General features: G+C 36.0%; 2 protein-coding genes across 3 annotated transcripts; both read left to right on the top strand.

Moving 5' to 3' along the window:
* Positions 1–1,754: 1,754 nt before the first annotated feature.
* On the top strand, positions 1,755–11,769 carry LOC127947213 (integrin beta-3). Its single transcript, XM_052544193.1, has 15 exons — positions 1,755–1,991; positions 2,200–2,285; positions 2,400–2,601; positions 3,344–3,596; positions 3,694–3,856; positions 4,015–4,176; positions 4,328–4,423; positions 4,535–4,624; positions 6,464–6,598; positions 7,195–7,624; positions 9,235–9,457; positions 9,708–9,805; positions 9,968–10,078; positions 10,289–10,455; positions 10,764–11,769. The coding sequence occupies exons 1-15, from the start codon at positions 1,931–1,933 to the stop codon at positions 10,827–10,829; spliced, it is 2,343 nt and encodes a 780-aa protein (XP_052400153.1). The 5' UTR covers positions 1,755–1,930; the 3' UTR covers positions 10,830–11,769.
* A 5,210-nt stretch (positions 11,770–16,979) lies between these two features.
* LOC127947194 (tRNA N(3)-methylcytidine methyltransferase METTL2) lies at positions 16,980–21,471 on the top strand. Of its 2 annotated transcripts, none has more exons than XM_052544189.1 (9): positions 16,980–17,212; positions 17,891–17,979; positions 18,342–18,568; positions 18,875–18,924; positions 19,021–19,081; positions 19,177–19,316; positions 20,504–20,610; positions 20,924–20,989; positions 21,068–21,471. In XM_052544189.1, exons 1-9 carry the CDS (start codon positions 17,136–17,138, stop codon positions 21,214–21,216), a joined length of 966 nt encoding a protein of 321 aa, XP_052400149.1. In that variant the 5' UTR covers positions 16,980–17,135; the 3' UTR covers positions 21,217–21,471. The 2 variants fall into 2 exon arrangements, with proteins under 2 accessions (XP_052400149.1, XP_052400143.1); XM_052544183.1 differs by having other exon boundaries at positions 17,039–17,232.
* Positions 21,472–21,919: the final 448 nt, after the last annotated feature.

Genomic DNA, 21,919 nt, shown 5'->3' with positions numbered 1-21,919 from the left:
TTTTTGTCATTCAGTGATGCATTTTATTTGTGGGAATCCTTTTTTTTCTTTTAATTTTTTATTTATGAATTGAACACATTGACATTAAGAAAACTGTGATTTTAGAAAAGAATAGCATGAAAGTAAACATGAAACATGAAAAAACAGTTTACATTTTAGAAGTCAGAGAAAATAAATGATTTTTTTTTAGCATTATACAAAATGATAGTCTATTTTCCTGAGGTGCAGGCAAAATGTAGGTATTTTATGCATTATATTAAAAAAAGACCTTCACTTGAGCGAGTTGTGGAGTATGACGCAACTTTGAAATGTTCACAGAAGGGCTGTGTTTAGACAGAGTCAAAAGCAATAATTATGTTGCCTAATTTTTCCTTTTAACTCTCTAAAGCAAATAGCAAGGCTTATTCACTCGGCTTTGATGAGAAAAATGAGAAAAAATATTCTTTGATCATAACTGATTTAAAATAATAATAATTATGCTGCATGCAAAAGCATCTCACCATCTAAGCCAGACTTAATGTTCCTTTCACAAGAGATGTAAGAGATGTAAGCCACTAAGTAAATATAACAACATTTTAGTATAGTGATCATTTGAAACATTTGCATTTTAAAGAGCAGTCTGAATTATTCTAAGATTCATATGGCGTAACATACACACCAGCATAAGTATCATGAGGGCCACAGAATGAGTAATAAACAACATTATACATCATAAACATAAAGCAATATCAACAAATGTTAAACCAGCAAAGGTGAAGGAAAGAAAACAGGAAGGGAGAAGTGCGAGGAAGGCGTATGGCATTATACTTCTGTAGAGGAGATCTGAGCACTGTCACAGACTTCTGTCTCCTGCTCTGCGCTGAGATATGATTTTTACTGCCCTCTTATCCTTTCCTCCATTTCCACTTCTTTTAATGGACTTTAAAAATGGTGATAAGTAGAGGGATGTAAAGACAGAGAGGAAAATAACGAGATTCACAGAGCAAACCTGTTTCATAAAATATTAAATTGTGCAAGCAGTGAATCAGCTTAGCAGTGTCAGCGCTGGATGGTTATATAAAATAATTTGCCAAATAAAAAATTCAGGAACATGCACACATGAATTAATGCACAATTAAAAACATCTGTCTATCTTATATATAACTCACAATGCAAAAATCAAATACTCCAAAAAGAATATGTATAATTAATAATAATAATATATCTATACTTTTTTTTCAAGTATGAATTAGTTTTTTTCACTGTGAATTAATTTTTAAACAGTATACAGCCAAATTATTATTCTGTTTTTACTGTTTTACCCTTCTACATATTTCATTATACATGACCCTATACTTTTTAAATGCTTTTATTTACTGCTTTACCTGACAAGTTTTGAGCTATAATCATGTAAGGATGTGATTTTCAGTCAAATCTACGAGTAACATTTTCACCTGATGCAGGAGAGAAATGCAGAAGTTTGCTGTAGTGGAGGTGAATGTTTGGAACGCTTTTCTGCAACATGAATATGACCACTAGATGGTACCAAACCGTTGGTTCATCTTTAATACATAATAAATGGATGAATCATTAAAACAAACAAATAGAATACATTTGATTCTTTCATCAAAACGAATGATTTGTTTTGATGATTCTATGTAAAGCAGTGACTTAATCTAAAAGAACTCATTGAATTCCATCCTGCACCTTTATCTGTATGTGCACGTAAAATGTAGAGCCTCCAAGCTGTCATTCCATGTTTATTTGTTGAGTATTAACTTGCCTGTGGTTACACATTTCCTTGCGTCTTGATGAAACAGATTGCGTGTGATAAATGTTAAAAAACACATTAGGTCATGTGTTCATATATGTTTTAAACTCCCAGGTGGTACATCAGAGGGGAAACAGAGCTACTACAGCTGGAGGCCTTCAATAGTTTGGATCTATTAAAATGAGACTAAATTTGTTGGAAGTTTGGATGCCAATTTTACTTCTAATTTCCATAGCTGCCTGTAAGTTTGCTTTTTTGTTATTGTCTCTTTAGTTAATGAGTCAAAAATAAGAGAATGTGTGTGCTGCTGCTGCTGTGATTATTTTTTTCTTGCATTTGATTATTGTTTCGCTTGTTTCAACACAGTCAAGAATCTGTAAATATGTGACCTTTAAGAGATTTCTAAACAGAAAGAAGCCACTTAAAATGAATGATGGTCTTGTTTCTAGGCTCAAACATTTGCACTTCCAGAGGAGTGAGAACCTGCAGAGAATGTTTGTCGATACATCCGAGCTGTGCCTGGTGCTCTCAGGAGGTAAGAGACTACATTCCCTCCACATTAGAATGAACAGTCCTGCACAGACACTCAGAAGGCTGCTGGAAATGCTTCCCTCTGATTGTTTTCAATATATGTATGTGGATCTGTCAGGTCTTTGGAAAGGGAGGCTCGAGTTTGTTCCGTTGTGGTCCCCGAGACGGTCTCCTTCAGTCTGGTTGTGGCGTGAAGTTTATTGAGTTTCCAGTTAGCAGCATGAGGATACTGGAGAACGTACCCCTGAGTGACAGGGCAGGGGGTTCAGATGAAATCACTCAGATCCAACCACAAAAAATCCACCTGACCCTCAGGCCAGGTATGCTGTTACAACAAAACATGATATATGTTCATAACAGATACATACCTCCTGAATATATGAAGTCATATTTCCCAGTGCAATCCAATTACATGTTTCTCATTGCATAGTTTTGAATACATTTCTTTTTTTTTCTTTTTCTTTCTTTTTCTAAACAATTAGACATTATTCATGTCCAAATAAATGTTATATGTTCTTGAATTCAGGTTCCATATGATCATGTTTAATAACTAATAATAAAATAAAATAATAATTACATTTTTTTTAAAAAACATGCATAAATGTTTTTTTGATAGGAAGAAGAAGAACAAGAAGAGGAATACGCCACATTCGCATACTAACTTATAAAAATGTATTTTAATAGTAAAAAAAATAATTCCTTTTATTATTATTATTATCATTATTAGCTTTTTAAATTTGAACTTTTCCTACTTGTATGATTTCATAAACAAATCTATCATCAGAGTATTTTTTACAGCATGTTATGACTGGTTTTAAATTTCAAGATCCGTCTATGAACTGTTTATGAAATCATACAAGTAGGAGAAGTCATGAGGTGAAATCAGTAAGTGTTTCTTGAGTTAGTAAATGGGCATGGGGGCCTCTCTGATCCCAAACAGGTCCTGTTATTAAAAACATTTATGTTCATTTCTGCTAAAATATGTAAGAGAATGATGTTGTCTTCAAACTGAAATCCTATAAAAACCTTTTAACCTTTTCCTCTGTCCCATTTCTCTTTAAGACGATTCAAAGAAATTCACTGTCACTGTGAAGCAAACGGCTGATTACCCAGTGGACCTGTACTACCTGATGGACATGACCAATACCATGAGGGACGACCTGCATAAGCTTCAAACACTGGGCAAAGATCTGGTCAGTGCTTTACGGGTCGTCACCAGTAATCTGCGCATGGGATTTGGAGCTTTTGTAGACAAACCGCTCGCACCTTACATGTACACTTACCCTGAAAAAGCCATCCAGAATCCTTGTTATAAGTAAGCTCACCTTCATTTCACAATAGAAAAGCACCTGACAGACAGAGTGAGTAAGTTTAGTGATTCCTGTCTCCCTGCTGTGTTCGGACTGGTGTAGGTCTCCTGAATCCTGCCCACCACAATTCGGCTACCGTAATGTTCTGTCTCTGACGGAGCAGGTAGAGCGGTTCACGGAGGAAGTGAAGAAACAGAAAGTGTCCAGAAACAGAGATGACCCTGAGGGTGGATTTGATGCTATCATGCAAGCAGTTGTATGCAAGGTGACACAAAATACAAAGTTCTGTTAATAGTCCCAAAGTCTCTTTTTTAATTCAATTTTTAATTAACCCTAGGATATTCCTGAGAGAACCCTTCCGGAGAGCCTTCTGTGTTGGTTCTTTATACATTTGTGAATGACCTCCTTTCTCTTTTTTCCCAGGACAAAATTGGATGGAGGCCTGATGCATCTCATTTGCTGATCTTCACAAGTGATGGCAAAAGTCATTTAGCTTTGGATGCCAGGCTGGCTGGAATCGTCCAGCCCCATGATGGAGAGTGCCACATCAACAACAACAATGAATATGACAAGTCCACTATACTGGTCAGCCAAACATTTACTGGGCAAATATCTCATGAATGCAGCCTTGATGAGCATTCTAGTAAAATAACAAATGAGAGAGAGAGAGAGAGAGAGAGAGATAGAGAGAGTTGGCTAATTGACAAAACGTTGATTTTTTTGTGTTTTTTTGTAGGACTATCCTTCACTTGGTATGATCACGGACAAATTATCTGAGAATGACATCAACCTCATCTTTGCTGTAGCCAAGTATATGATACCGTTATATAGTGTGAGTTTCTATATTTTTGTCAAACACATATGAACAATATGTCTCTGTGTCTTTCATGCACACATTTCTACATGTTTATGGGATGTTATCATGTTTCCTCTATCCTCACAGAACTACAGCGAGCTGATTCCTGGCTCTGCAGTCGGAACGCTCTCCAGAGACTCTGGAAATGTTGTGCATCTCATCCTGGATGCATATGCGGTAGCTCACTTTGCCAGGATTTCATACAACTTCTGGGCCCTATCATACACCCGGCACAATACAATGCAAGGCGCAGCACATGTGTGTTTGCTAGTTTCAGTCCCAAGTATAGGTCTCTGCAGGAAAGTAATGGTAGTTACCAGATCAGGGTGTTTTTACACCATGATACTTGATTGGCTGACATCATAGTGATGTGGGCGAGTGCCACGTCATTTAATTAGCAAATGCATTTGCGCCCATTTGTGCGCCCATTTGTGCTGGTCTAAAAAAAGAGGTGTGTTCAGGGGCAGTCCTGGCGCATTGCTATTTTAAGGAGCTGAAAATAGACTGCACTATAGACCAACTCAAACCTGGTTTAAAGTTCTATATATTTTTGTTATTTAAAGAGCGTGCTAGTAGAAAATGCGCCTCTGGGCGGGTCCACAGTGTGCGTTGACTTTGCGTATTTCACACAGGGATGCGCAACACACAAACAGGCCAAATATTAAAAACAAAAGGATTAAAGTGTAAAAGAATATTATTGTGTAGGCTACATAAATATAAAAATTTAATGATGGATACTCATTGCGTGTATTAGAATTAGGCTACCTATTTGCAGTTCAGCCTATTACTACTTATAATGATGAATTAATTTACTAATTAATTGAACAGTCGTGCCAATACGCACACATATACACTCACCAAAAGGATTATTAGGAATGCTTGTTCAATTTCTCATTAATGCAATTATCTAATCAACCAATCATATGGCAGTTGCTCCAATGCATTTAGGGGTGTGGTCCTGGTCAAGACAATCTCCTGAACTCTACAGTGTTACCACTGTGCAGGCTGGTGGAGGTGTAATGGTGTGGGGGATGTTTTCTTGGCACACTTTAGGCCCTTTTGTGCTATTTGGGCATCGTTTAATTTCCACGGCCTACCTGAGCATTGTTTCTGACCATGTACATCTCTTTATGACCACCATGTACCCATCCTCTGATGGCTACTTCCAGCAGGATAATGCACCATGTCACAAAGCTCGAATCATTTCAAATTGGTTTCTTGAACATGACAATGAGTTCACTGTACTAAAATGGCCTCCACAGTCACCAGATCTCAACCCATTAGAGCATCTTTGGGATGTGGTGGAATGGGAGCTTCATACCCTGGATGTGCATCCCACAAATCTCCATCAACTGCAAGATGCTATCCTATCAATATGAGCCAACATTTCTAAAGAATGCTTTCAGCACCTTGTTGAATCAATGCCACGTAGAATTAAGGCAGTTCTGAAGGTGAAAGGGGGTCAAACACAGTGTTAGTATGGTGTTCCTAATAATCCTTTAGGTGAGTGTATATTAACTGACTCATCGCGTGGAGCTATTTGAAAGCCTGCATCCAACGCATCATTCCACGCCTTTTTCACCTCGGGAAGCTTTGGTGGATTTCTGCTTGATCTGCTAGGGCGCTTTAACTTTGCGCACGAGCAGATCGGTTCCTTCGCTTGAGAAGCGTTCAGCTTTTCCGCTTAAAAACTCCGCCATTTAAATAGCGATCTGCCATGGCGCGAGGGCATCTCGCTCTTAAAGGGAATGGGAGATGACACTCTGATTGGTGTATTGAACGTTAAAATAGTAAAAGTGGATTTGGACACGCCCTGAGTTGCACCTGCGTCGTGCGCTTTACACTTTGCGTTTAGATCGTTAAAATAGGGCCCTCTGAGTTGTGAGAATTTGTTGGTTTGCGTTTGAATATTTTTTTTGATATCTTTGACCATTTCAAGCCAGTAGGGGTTAAAATGAAATAAAGAGAAAATTCAGACAGGTTGACCTTTGATCTCTGCATGATTTGTCTTTGTAGAAGATCAGGTCTAAGGTTGAGCTGGAGCTGCTGGGTGTGCCGGATGAGTTATCTCTGTTTATCAATGCAACATGCCTGGATGGAAAGGAAATTGCAGGGGTCCGGTCATGTGCTGGACTCAAAATCGGAGATATGGTCAGCATCTGATTCATACACTGGAAAAATTGTTTTTGCTTGTTGTTCAGTTAACTTAATTAAAATAAGCTAAAGCAACACAATTGCTAAGCATTTTATCAAAATTGTATTGGGTTCAGTCCACTTATATATTTAAAGGTTTAATATAAATAATTTGTTATTAAAGATTTTTGTGATTAACATTGTGCTTAAGAGCAGATCTTGTCAGTCTCATCAAATGAAAAGGTAACTCAATGAATAAAAAAAAATATTTAAGTAAGGAATGACAAATAACACATTGAATTAAACATGACATTTTAAAGGAAAGCGACTGAAAAGTTATTTTTGTTTTTGTTTTGGTAAAACATACTACAATAAACTTGTTTTTATTTATTTATAGTGTAGAAAGTTTTCTACTAAATATTTTGTGTACCTATTGGTAAATAATGCTCCTATGAGATTAAATGTTATGTCTAAATACTGTTTATTTTGTTAAAAAAGGAATTTATTTGCATTTATAGCGTTCCAGCTATAAATTTTATAAGTTCATGCATTCTCTGGGAATTGAAACCATGACCTTTTTCTTTTTATCTTTCCATTGTATTACTCTTCCATAGGTTTCATTTAGCATCGAGGCAAAACTTCACAGCTGCCCCAAAGAGAAGAGCCGGACCTTCAAGGTGAAGCCAATAGGCTTTAAAGACATCCTTCAGGTGACTGTGGACTTTGCTTGTGGATGTGACTGTCAGCAGTCTTCCATACCCGCCAGCCCCTCCTGTCACCACGGCAATGGTACCCTGGAGTGTGGCATGTGCCTGTGCAATCCTGGCCGACTGGGGGCTCGATGCGAGTGCTCTGAGGATGAATATAAACCCACCCAACAAGACAGCTGTAGTCCCGACACAGCTGCGCTGGTGTGTAGTGGGCGCGGAGACTGTGTGTGCGGCCAGTGTGTCTGTCGCTCGACTGATTTTGGGAAGGTTTGGGGGCCGTACTGTGAATGTGATGACTTCAGCTGCCTCCATTCCAAAGAACAAATGTGTTCAGGTGAGTTTAGACATGACTTGGCCTTGAAGAAAAAGAAAAACAGGTGTTACAGTAGATGTAACATTGTGTGTTTGTGAGAATTACACACTGCTTTTTGTTCTTGGCTCATCACAGAGACAGTGTTTCACCTTATTAGGCAATTCAGTCCACATTTAGAGCCAAACTTACTCCGTCTGACTCAGATGTGCTGGATCTGATAGATGAATGATCTTCAGTTTTGCATGTCTGTGTGCATTACCTGCTTAGCCTGGCCCTCAAGCCTGTTTCATGATTCAGATTGTTTGCGTCTTATTTTCTGTTCAGTTAAACAACAAGTTGAATGCATAAAATGATATGTTCATTTGAAAAGTGAGATTTCAGTAGTATGCAGGATAGGTTTTGCTGTTTAACTGCCTTGTGAACAATTGTTTTCTCACACAATAGCTTATTATCTTTGAGTTTATAGGTGGGTGTTTAAGCTACATGAAGAATCAGAGTCAGCAAGTAAAGCCCCTGGGTATAAATAACTTAAAAAATACACACAGTAAAACACACAAACAGGCATGTAATAGATAAAAAAAAGCTTCTGGTTTTATGTATGCTCTGTGTTGAAATGAATGTGTTGGCTGGGGAAATTGATGTTGCTTCAGTAACAAACATTACGTGAGCATTACGTGACACCATGTTTCATAATTCATCAGAAATGACACACTTATTGGGGAACGAATTGTGGAGTAAATATTTTCATACAATACAGCTGAAAAATTTGGTGTCAGTATAAGATTTTGTTCTCTTTTTTTTTTAAAGAAACTGATTTGTTTAATTACTTTTGATGCATTAAATTGACCACAAGTGACAGTAAAAACATCGATGATTTTACAATTCAAATAAATTCTGTTTTTTTAGTATTATATTCACCAGAGAATCCTAAAACAAACTGTCACATTTCCTTCTAAAATATTAAGTGGCATAACTGTTTTCAAACTTTATTAAAATAAGAAATCATTCTTGATTTATTTCTGAAGGATCATGTGATATTAATGTCTGCTAAACATTCGGCTTTATTTATAGATTTTACATATATTACAATAGAATTTAACAGTATATGAAAATAGAAAAGTTATTATAAATTGTAATATTATTTCACAATATTACTGTTTTCCCGTATTGACTAAATAAATGCAGCTTAGGTGTATTCATAAGAGACTTCTTTTAAAAACATTAAATGATCTTAACCACCACCAAACTGTTGAATGGCAGTGAATGTTTACTTAGCCTCATTTTGTGCCAAAACTTTCCCTCCTCTGGCTGCCAGCTCTCAAATTAAATGTTCTCTGATGCATATCTAAACGTTAACAGTGAAAATACATTTTGGTCATGCAAAGCTATTTTATGAATTGAGAAGTTGTGGGATATAGAATTTGATTTATTTTTTATTTTTGTATCCATAGTCGATATAAATGGCTGTTTAATTGCAAGAGCTGTGTGATGCTTCTTCAACAATTCTACTTCTGTGTTCCATTGAAAAATGTACAGCATACATAAATTTTTCAAATGTTCATTTTGACTGAACCCCATGATCACCTTATTTTCCCATAGGTCATTAACAGCCAGTTTGTTGTGTCTGTTAGGCAATGGCGAGTGCATCTGTGGGATCTGTCACTGTAGCTCCGGGTGGTCCGGCGAGAGCTGTGACTGTTCGACCCACACAGACGCCTGCATGGGAAGTGGAGGAATGCTGTGTAGTGATCGTGGCCACTGTCTGTGTGGCGTCTGTGAGTGCACACAACCAGGAGCCTATGGACCAACCTGTGAGAAGTGTCCCACCTGCCCAGATGCCTGCTCCATCAAAAAGTGAGTGTGTGCTGGCATGTTTTTCTGTATTGGTGAGAATGAAAGTTCTGATATTAAAATAATTGCAGAACCGGAAAAACAAATGAAATAATGCCATGATTCACTTTTAGTCATTTACAATGATATGCAAAAATGGTGTTTTCAACATAATTTATATATATTTATATTTATATATTTATATATATATATATATATATATATATATAATATATAGCCAGTAAGTATGTTTAAGAGCTGTGTGTTTCTGCAGGGAGTGTGTGGAGTGTAAACATTATAAGAGAGGGGATCTGTATGAGAAGAACTGCAATCACGTCTGCAGAGATGAGATTGAGCTGGTGGACAAGCTGGGTAATCTCTTCCTCCAACCAATCCATAATACATAGATACATCTCTTTATGTCTCTATAATTGCAGTCTATCCATTATTTACCATAGGTTTTATTATTTGCATGTGACTATAGTTCTTCATGCAGTATATTTTGTTCATTTAATTATCATCGGTTCTCTCCAGTCTTTCATAAAAAGAACTGCAGCTACAAGGATGAGGATGACTGCATTCAGAACTTCCAGTATTATGAAGATGCCAGTGGAAAATCCTTCCTCTATCTTGTAAAAGAACCGGGTGAGAGGAAAGACAGGGCAGAGAGAGACAACATGTGACACGTAGTTGTCAAATTTCACTCATGCTGATAAACTCTCTTTGTCTCTAATTCTTTTAGAATTACTGGACGGAATAATAGATACTAAAAAGATCAATTGAAATAGAAACTAAACATATAATATGATCTTTTCTATAAGAATGAATCTTTGATCATGGCTGATTTATGTTCAGAGTGTCCTAGGGGTCCTGATGTCTTGGTGGTCACTCTTTCGGTTGCTGGTGCGATCCTGCTGTTGGGACTGGCTGCGCTCCTGGTCTGGAAGCTTCTGATCACTATTCACGACCGTCATGAATTTGCCAAATTTGAGGAGGAGAAAGCCAGAGCTAGATGGGAAGCGGTAAGGCTGTATTTGGAAGGTGCTAAACCAACCACATCCTGTCGAGTTTTATCAGCATTTTCTGTAGGTTAGTCTTACTTCCTCTCAAACTGTTTAACATGCAAAGTCAACACATTTTTATCTCAGGCAAAATAACTCAGAATCACAGATATGTGAAAAGATTATGATCAACATTCTGGATAGAACGCAATCTCGACACCAAGTGGTCAAAGTGGGAATTACAGATGTGCTGGTGATCTCATTATTATTTACATGTGTATATATATTTGCTTCCCTGGTTATCAATAAAAATCTCTTTCATCTTTTAGGATAATAATCCACTCTACGAAGGACCCGCCAGCACCTTCCCAAATGTAGCATATCGTGGCAGGTAAGAAAGACGCCACTTTTCCTCTGTCAAGCACAGCCACTGATCATCTCAGCCAATCACAGCTGGGTTCACACAGCCATGGGACTAGAACTGTGGCGACTAATGCAGAATGTACCACAATGTTTTTAGAAATATCATTAGATAATTTGAACACACTACTGTTCAAAAGTTTGGGGTCAGTATGATTTTTTTTTTTTAAAGACATGAGTACTATACAGCAATGATGTGTTAAAAATTGTTATAATGGTAAAGAAATAACATTTTTACAATTCAAGTGTATGCTGTTCTTTTAACATTTCTATTAATCATAGAAAATGTAAAAAAGCGATCATGGTTTCCACAAAAACATTAAGCACCAGAAACATTTCAACATCAGAGTAATAAGAAATGATTATTGAGCATCAAATCAGCCTATAAGAATGATTTCTGAAGGATCATGTGACACTGAAGACTAGAGTTATGGCTGCTGATTTTTTATTTTATTATTAAATTACAAAACATTTACTTTTTTTCTTGGATTGAACAAATGGAACAAATCTTGGAAAGCATATGAGACTTACATAAAAACAACCCTCTCTGACCCCAAACTTTTGAATGGCAATGTGTATTTTGGCCATTTGAAACCTATTTTACCTGTTATTTCTCCATTGCTGTAGTGTAAATATTGTAATAAGAATATTCTTTCATTTTATAAGATGATAAATCCCGAACAGGATTAATAGGATTGGCAATTATATATTAATAGGATTGGCAATTATAGAGTGTGAACATGTTCAGTGAGACCTCAGTTACAATTTTTAATTAATAACAGAAGTCTTTTTTCCCCTCTTTATAGCACAGTTATTTTTCTACATTTTCCTGATGATAGAATTATTTAATAATAAAAACAACAAATGTTCTTTTATCCCTCAAACCGTATTTACTTTATAGCCCTTAATCCTGTAATTGTGGACAAATGTGGGCACAGAGGACTCAGGTGTGATCCTATTTTTTTATTTATTATAAATGTTATATCACTGTCTTCTATAGCCTAAAGTTTTGTCTATCCATTTATTTTTGAATTTATTTACCTCAAAAAGTACCATATTTTCTATGTAAATTATGCTTATTTTTATGTTTTTAAATTTTTTAACTACATTAAAATATCATTTCAATAAGTTCTTAGAGCTACAACCTAAAGATGAAGTGACTTTGCTGTCACCTGGTGTCTCATTTTGGTATTAAATTAACAAAAAACAATAATATCAATAGCCACTAGATGGCTATAGTACTTAATGGCTGCATATATAGGCTGAACTCTATGAACCACTGTATCACTGTTCAGATCCTTGATCCTCTGCTGACTCCAAACCACAGTTTGCCTGGTCTCCTTCTTCCCCACTGGATTCCAGGAGAATATCCAGGGTTTCTGCTGCACTAAACCTTCTCATTGTGCTGCTTGCAGTGAACTGAGAAAATAACTGCCACTGCAGGTTTAGGTAGCATATGCTACATAAACGTTTTGTTTGGAAGTAACAGCAAACCTTGCAGTAGCAGTTTGATCTGACTCTGAAGGTGTGAGGTGCCAGGTGGTTGATTGGATCATACCAAAAAACATGGTCAGACATTGGCTCATTCAATTCAGTTTTTATTTGAAAAAAATAAATAAAAATAGCCCAGCTCTGTCATAGGCTCATTGAATGCATTGTGTGTGTGTGTCTGTGTCTGTGTGAGTGTGTATGAGTGTGTGTGTGTGAGTGTGTGTGTGTGAGAGAGAGAGGGTGATGAGCCAGGTGGATGATTGGATCATACCAAAAAACATGGTCATACATTAGCCCAGCTCTGTCACAGGCTCATTGAATGCATTGTGTGTGTGTGTGTCTGTGTCTGTGTCTGTGTGAGTGTGTATGAGTGTGTGTGTGTGAGTGTGTGTGAGAGAGAGAGAGAGGGTGATGAGCCAGGTGGATGATTGGATCATACCAAAAAACATGGTCAGACATTAGCCCAGCTCTGTCACAGGCTCATTGAATGCATTGTTTGTGTGTGTGTGTGTGTATGAGTGTGAGTTTTTGCCATGATGAGAATGTTGTACAGGATCAGCCCTTCATTTGAGTGTATGTTAAATATGCATTGTAATGGATCTATTAATTTATTTTTACCAAAAAATCAAGAAGAATGCTCTAAATTACAGTTTTTCCCATTCATTTCTATGGGTGCCCATTTTTGACCCAAATACAAGATTAAGGAGTTTTTTTTTTTCACCCACTTAACATTGTAGAATTGAATCAAAAAAATGTGTGTGTGTTCAGGAGGCAAACTTAGGAAAAGTAACCAAGTCTTGTACCGCTCAGATCAGGGGAAGTATTTTTTTTTAATAAATCAAAATTATTTTGCCCACATTTGTCCAGAATACGGTTTTAGGGTTATATGTGTTACATAAACAGTTGCTGTTTTATTTTATTCATTATGAATCTTGACAATGATGTAATGCTGTTTTGAGGTTGGTGTGACTTTTCCATTCTTACTGTGCATTTCTGCACTAATCACTTTGAGTAGCACTGCTGGTATTCATTTGTTGTGTATTAAAGTGTCTTTTAAACTTGGATTCTCATGTTATCATTTAATTTTTTTAAGGGATGTATATAACTTTTTCCAGTGTTCAAGAAATACTTTCTTGTATCCCCTCATTAATATATAGAGACAAAAATATCATGTCCCTCACTGTGGCTCATAATGATCATAAGGAGTGTGGAAAAATAAACTCGTCTGCAACAATATTTTAGATAATGGGAATCGTTTTGCTACTTCCTGTACAATGTGAAAAGAACAAATAGAGGGACGTACCACTGACTCTATCCCTGCAAAGCAGATAATGTCTTTCCCAGTGACAATTTATAAATCCATTTCCTTGAGTCCTGATGAAACGGGTATGTGAAATTCTGGATTGCATACATAAGATTTCACTTCTCTGTGTAGAAACAGCAGCAGATTCTACCTCCAGTTTGTTTATCTGTCTAACACATCCCATGTGACTGAGTGACTGTAGAGATTGTCGATCCATCTGTGCCTGGATCTTTCAGGAGGTAATAAACACAGTTTCATCCACATTCACAAACAAACACACCTGTAAGTGACTCACAGGAGATACACTTGTGTAAGACCCTGCTGTGGTTGCACATCAAATTTGCTTCAGACGTAATGTTATTAATAAGGTTTTTTGTGTGTGTCTGTCAGATCTGAAGCCCACCTGCCTCTGAAAAGCAAATGCAAATCATGGTTCTCAGCTGTGACATACGCTGAAGGCTTCAGGAGATTTGGTTTCCCATGCCTCTGTTAGGTTAGCATGAAACTATGTAAACTATTCGGTGTCAGCCACGATAAAAGGATACATTTTCTACGTGTATTTACGCTTTGATTTGAACGAAAACAGCGCATCCGTGTAGCGGCTGACACAGAAGAGCTGGGGGGTTCATTTTGGGGTGGGGTATCCCTTTAATAATAATAACTATTCTTTTAACTCCTTTTTGATAAATGTTTTTCATTTATTAAAGGAGTAGTTCAACCAAAAATATACATTTGGTGAAGATTTACCATCCAAGATATAGATGAGTTTGTTTCTTCATCAGAACAGATTTGGACAAATTGAGCATTACATTACTTGCTGATAAAAACAGCAATAATCCACAAGTAATGCACACCACTACAGTCCATCATTTAACATCTTGTGAGGCGAAAAACTGTGTTCGTAAGAAACAAATACCTCAACAAATAAAATATGAGTCCTATCAACAATTGCTTTCTCCAGTGTAAAAGTTGTCTCAGCTGAATCAAGAGAGAAATATGCACAAATCACGCACCATTTACAAGCGAAAACTAGTCCAGAACAGAATGTATAAGTGGATTTTGATGTGAGAGGACAACAGTAGACAGACATTTTCACTGGAGGAAGAGTTATTATGTATTATGGACTAGAATTTTGGCCAGAAGCAGTGGTTTAATACTAAGTTCCTTAATGACGGATGTCTTTATTATATTAAGTATTCATGCACTGTAAGTCGCTTTGGATAAAAGCGTCTGCTAAATGCATAAATTTAATTTAATTTATTATAAACGTGCAGCTTTTTACTTAATAAATTATCTAAATAATAAAGAGGAAATGAAGATGCCCTACATGATTTTAGTGATAATCCTTTCCCTACACTATAAAAAGAACCAGGCGAGAGGGAGGAAGTCAGTGAGGGAGATGCAGGTCGTGTTGCATGAAGTTGTCAGATATTTTTCAGGAATGCTCTGCTCATTCACATCTAAGACCCTCGTATGAACTGCTATATACATCCTAACCTGTCATTGCTGGTCTATGTTTTGTCCTAAGGATGCTGATGTTATGGTGGTCTCTCTATTACTTGTGCTATCCCGTTGCTGCTTTCACTCACAGGGAATGTTACAGACTGCTGTGAATATGCCAAGTTTGAAGTGTTTTGAAGTGGGGACTGTCATATTCCAGTCAGTCACCGATAATGATCATATCAACTCCATTCCATGTCTCTGTCACATTAATGCATGAAGTGCCAAAGCCCACAGAGAAAATATATGTAAAGAAAAGATTGTTCTAATAGGAACGCTCTTCTGCATGCATGAATATGCAGAATGACCACCTTAATGCATGAAGTGTCAGCACAATGTACAAAGCAAGACAGAAAAAGGTAAACGCTTTCACATCGCTTCCAGGCTTGGTTTGACACATTCTTGCATAGACTGCAGCTGCCTCTGAAAGTTTTGTTGCCATGGATACAAGACATGCACTTGCTTCTGGAGTTTCACTGAACTCTTCTGGAACTGTTGTTTCCATGGCAGCAGTTACACTATAGTGTATAGAGGTACAAATATACCAAACTGTCTATAACTATAACTACATAACACATTACACAGTATATAACTACTTACAAATAATTTGCAAACTGTTAGTCATTGTTAATTTATAGTGTTCTAAACTGTACAATGCTTTAATGGACTCTAAACAAATAGTGAGATCTTCATTCATTGACACTGTAATTAACAAATTATTATGGCTTAATTAGCTCATATGTAAAGAGTTAGATAATGCTTGGTTAACAACTTAACAATAAATAGTTCTCACTTTAGATTAGGTCAAATCTGAAAATGTCATTAATTAAGTGCTTTAAACATCTCTTTACTTTGACATGTTTGCAATTTGACAACATTTACATTAACTGCATTAGTATTAAGTGTTCCTTAAAATTCCACAAATTGTATATTTTATCCCCTTACACTAACCATAGTTTTCTGTGATGGGTAGGTTTATGCCTATATGGAGAGTCCATGTAAGCCACAAATGCAAATATGTGTGTATCCTTAATGTATTTGTAAACATTTTAAGGAACAATGAATATGAATGCAATTAATGTTCAGTAAAAGGTTTGTTTAAAGTAGTGCTTGAAGTGGAAAAAAACAAATGCTGCCTGGATGTACATTATCACTTACTTAAACAAATGTATTCTTTAAAAATAGGCCTTCTAAACTTTCAAAAATATGTTCTGGTCAAGCTCTGGCACTTATAAGCTTTCTAAATTATAGTTTTATTATACTGAAAAACTTATAGCTACTCAGCAGGTATATTTAAAAGGTAAACCTCACAGAATTAATCAACTCTATTACTAAGCATGTTTCTGCTGTTGTTTTCCAATTTAAAAAAAATAGTTTCTGGAGAAATAAAGAAGAGAAATAAAATGAATACCAGATATTACAATTTGGGTTAAATTTTTTTTTTTTTTTTTTTTTTTAGAGTTAGAAAAAAAAAGAAAAAAGAAAAAAAAAAACATATTGATAAATCCCTAGAAACCAGTTGCCAAACAGCTCCACTAAAATCTAAATGGCATGAATAATAAGATAAGTTTACCCCATAAGTTAACTTAACAGTGGCATTGTGAAAAAAGGAAAAATTATAAATTAGTTCTTATATAATTCTGTCTTTTTAAGATTTATTGGTTTGATAAGTTATACAATATTACATTTAAATTAAATAAAAAAATAGATGCTTATGTTTATGGGTCATGCTATATATTTTTTTGTTGGGGGGGGTTTTGTTATGGGTTCTCCCAAGGGCTACTGTGGGGTTAGGTAAATATGCAAAAACACTCACGCAATGTCTGTGCGGATGAGTTCAGAATGGTCGATAGGTGGCGATGTTTCCTGGCGAGCTGCGGAACTGCGACACTGACCGACCATCATGTGCGTCCGGTTCACATGAACATGGCGGCTCCTGCTGTAGCTGCTGGACCTCTCTCCGCAGAAAACATGCCAGAAACTGCTAATGGACCCACGGAGAAATCCGCTGAAGCCCAGAAACGACCGCAGTTCGGCACTCGCTTCCTCACAGACCCGCGACAGGTGTTTCAGCACAACGCCTGGTGTGTTAGACTGGATGTCTGGCTCATTCACACTCACACTGTCTGAACATGCTCTCAGTTTCACATTGGTTTTTTCTTGACATTTCGATAGAATTATTAGTTTTATTTTAAACCTTATAAGGTGTTTCCAAACTATATTCACTTTGCGAATTAGATTTTTAGAGGAGTCTTTCTCCTAACACTAGAGGAGGACATGTTCGTGTAGCAGAAACGTTACCTACCTGAAACTATCAGGGTATCTTAACTTTTAGATTTGTATTTTTAATTGTAAATTAATCATTGAAAAATCTTATGAAAAAGAAATATATTCTTTAGTTATGCTCAATAAAATATCTAATTTGCTATTAGTTTTATTTCTAATTTTTATATAGAATGTCTATCAAATTATTATTATTATTTTAAATCACAAAAATAAAAGCTTGTAGCTTTTAATATTATGTACTATGGAGTGTTTTAACTGAAGTACTTGCATATTTACTCTACTTGCATTATCAGAGCACAGAATACAGAATAGCATTTATTAGCTGTAGCTTCAGTATGTGATCTATAACAGAACTGTGTGCTGCTCTAGTTGTGTTCTGTTATATTTGTGCATCTGTCTAAAAGACCTGTTTAGTGTCCTGTGTCACTAACTGTAATGGTGTTTCTCCTCCTGTAGGGATAATGTGGAGTGGTCAGCAGAACAGGAGCTGGCCGCCCAGAAAAAAGTGCAGGAAAACAGTCAACCTCTCCCAGCAGAAAAACAAGGTTCATCCATCACCTGCTCATGTTAGCTTTAGAAAAAATATAAAGCTATTTAAACACAAGTACATTAAACCATAAATAGACATTTCTTCATGATGGAACTCCTTATCCAGTGTTATTTTAGTATTATTAATGTGCTATAAATAAATAAAATTAGCTTTTATGTTTATACTTTCACTTTTAATTTAAAATTTGATGTGCTTTTGATATGTTGTCTGTTTAACTTTAATTTATTTTTGTTTAACTTCAGTTTTTTTGCAATGCCAACATTTTTAATTAAATTCTAATATTTCCATTTTTATTTAATTTAATCTTTTTTTCCCCCCCTCTCTCCTAAACATGCTCTTTGTTTGTATCTCCTTCAGAGGAGTTTGACAACAGGGCCAATGAGTACTGGAACGATTTCTACACCATTCATGAGAACCGCTTCTTCAAGGATCGCCACTGGCTGTTCACAGAGTTTCCTGAGCTGGCCCCTCAACAGAAGCCTGCACAAGACGCTGAGGAGAAACGGATAAATAGTGAAGATGTTTCCTCTACTCACAATGACACCGAATTTCCTGGAGCTTCTGCATCCTATCGCATCCTGGAGGTGATTTTTTTTTTTTTTTTTTTACATGGTAGATACATTTAAAGGGTTTGTTCACCCCAAAATCCTGACACATTTTAATTCTGACATGGACCACAAAAAGAGACATTTTGGAGAATGTCCAAGCTCTTTTTAATAAAATGAAAATGAATGTGGACCAGTGGCAGCTTTCATTATGTTCAGAGTGCGCAAAGGATGATGGTTTTAATTTTGGGTCAACTATTCTGTGATGAAAATGAATGCCTTGCCAGTAGCAAGCCCCAGTCTCATTTTCACCTGTGTATGTGTGTGTGTGTTTGGGGTCTTTAGGTAGGCTGTGGAGTAGGCAACACAGTCTTTCCCATCTTAAAAACTAACAAGTAAGTCCAGATACAGACCAACCCAACCTGTCCTGTGTTTGTCACCTACACAGATTAAATACCTTAATAACTTAAATAATTATTTTTGCTTTACAGTGATCCAGGACTCTTCGTTTACTGTTGTGATTTCTCCAGCACGGCTGTTGACCTTGTCAAAGTAAGCTTTATTCATCTTTTTTTATTATTATTTAAGAAATCTGCATTCTGCATTTATAGATGATCTTAAGCATGTTTTGATTAATTTTTTGGCAGTCAAATCCTGAATATGACGCGTCGCGCTGTCATGCGTTCGTCCATGATATGAGTGATGCGTCTGCAGACTATCCAATACCAGACCACAGTCTGGACGTCATTGTGCTCATATTCGTGCTGTCTGCCCTGCATCCCCACAAGTGAGTGTCCATGACACCGTGAATGAGAAATAAAATGAACAATGCTGAAATCTGTTTTCATCAAGAACGTAACCTTTAAAGCAGTGGTCCTCAACTAGGAGGACATTCCAGTATAAAAGTTTGTGTTTACGTAATATATATGTGTGTACTGTGCATATTTATTATGCATGTATAAATACGCAAACATTATATATTTTGAAAATATTTACATGTGTATATACATTTATATATTTGTATTCTTATTATATCTAAATATATTTAATAAATAACCATATTTTTCTTAAATATATGCATGCATGTGTTTGTATTTATATATGCATAATATATACTATGTATACACGCATGTATCACGTAAACAAAAACTTTTATTTTCGATGCGCTTAATCGTTTGAGTTTACTCATTTAAATGTATTTATATTAACATAATCTTAATTAAAATGAAGAAAAAAAAAACTGGTAGAAGATAACCTGACATATTTTTGAATGTATTAATTTTTATTAATGCACAAACACCAGTAGTACATTTCACCTTAGATAGGAAGGCATTTAAATATTGCCCTGGACAAAAGGAAGGCTTGGAGTCAAAAAGGATGAAAGCCACAGCTTGAAAGTGATCAAAACTGGTGGTGGGCGTTATATCATTTTGATTGGTCCATCATGGCATTCTTTTGTAATTTATTTTTTGCTTAGTGACTGTTAAGGCCATTCACACAAAGAACAATAACTGACAATATTATGCTTGAGCTCTTTAAAGTCAGATGGGTTCTGATTGACTGTCAATATTGTGATTTGTTTATCAGCAAGAAAAGAAAAACATTCTGAAAGTGATTTCAATGATAATGTTCTTCTGTGTTGTTATCATTATAGTTGTGATGGGGACTTCATTATAATCATAGAATTAGAACAGAACTTTATTATATTTATCATTTCTAGTTTGAACGGACTTTCTTAAACTGCTGTGATAATTTCATATCTCTTGCATCACTCTTGAAAATGTTTAACTCAAGAAACTATTTTGTGTCTATTTATTCCAAGTGTAACCATGTAATAAGTAGGGTAATATATAGTACATTATCACAAAATAAACATAACGGATTAATCTGTCTGCATCATCACTTGCATATTATTGTCTGCCCTCGCAATGTCAACCATAACCATGCATTAACTTTTTAATCTGTCTCTTTCAGGATGCAGAACTCTATTAATAGATTAGCACGATTGCTGAAACCTGGAGGAGTGTTGTTATTGAGAGACTATGGCCGCTATGACATGGCACAGCTTCGTTTCAAAAAAGGTAGATGATACGTCCATATGAAAAGTCTATGCCTTGAAAATGCACCAAGTAAAATGTCTGCGTTTACATATTTTACAGGCCAAAATATTGTCAATATTGCACTTTTATTCTCTTAAGACAAAATTATCTTTTAATTAATTAATTAGTTCCTTTGTAAGATGAACCCAGAGAAGCTTTTATAATTTTTATCACAAGTTTAATATAGTTAAGTATGTGTAAATTGGTTCAGTCATATATATATTTTTTTATTAAATTTAATGGCAATAATCTTAAATACAACAAAACTCTAATTGCTTGTTCATTTGTTTATCAGGGAGGTGCTTGTCTGACAATTTCTACGTTAGAGGGGATGGAACACGTGTCTTCTTTTTCACACAAGGTAAACGCTTGTTCAGACTTGCATTGCACACTTGATAACCTCTGTTTGATGAATACACTTTGTTTTTTTTTCCTGTAGATGAGCTGCATGATCTGTTCTCCAGTGCCGGCCTGGAGAAGGTGCAGAACTTAGTGGATCGACGCTTACAGGTGAACAGAGGAAAACAGCTGACAATGTACAGAGTCTGGGTACAGTGCAAGTATCGCAAGGTCCTGGTGCTCCCTTAGAATCAAGACTGCTTATTTGGAGAGATCGAGAACATCCAGGCTGGACCGTGAGAATATTGTGATCTGGTGGTTTTAAAGATGATGGACAGGTTGCAACAGCATGGAGGATGGAACATGCTGAGCACACTGACTGGTATGAGACTCAATCTTATGCAGCCTACTTGGGCTGCACCTGAGGACAATACATTTTGTACATCACATGTTTTAAAGACTTTTTTTATCTTATGAATAAACTACATGATGTATTAAATCAAAGCTTCTCTCTGACTATCAGCTTCTTGTTTTTTATTTTTTGTTCTTTTCTATTTTCTTATTTACCAGTTACATAGCTAATATATGGCTAAAAGCCACAAAACTCCCAATGTTTTATTTCATGGGCTCTTCAATTATTATGGTTTGTTTTGAGGTCACTAAATGAAATTGGATTCTCGCATATATGGAAAAGCTAGAAATATCAGGGATTAATATTATGAATATTAGGGATTATGAATTAATTGAATGTGAACTTCCACATTTTTTCATTCATCAGACTATTTTCCTGACACTTGATTGTAGTAAATAAATTCTCATTTAACTTTTATTTACATTTTGCACATGCTTTGAGATATGATACCAATAGTAATTAATCATTATAACAATCATTGATGTGTCCTTTCTTCTAAATTATCACAATAATACAGGAGAATTTGGGTCACTGTCCAAT

This window comes from Carassius gibelio, chromosome A3 (assembly GCF_023724105.1).
Source record: "Carassius gibelio isolate Cgi1373 ecotype wild population from Czech Republic chromosome A3, carGib1.2-hapl.c, whole genome shotgun sequence".
Lineage (NCBI taxonomy): Eukaryota > Metazoa > Chordata > Actinopteri > Cypriniformes > Cyprinidae > Carassius > Carassius gibelio.
This window is presented reverse-complemented; position numbering and strand designations above follow the sequence as displayed.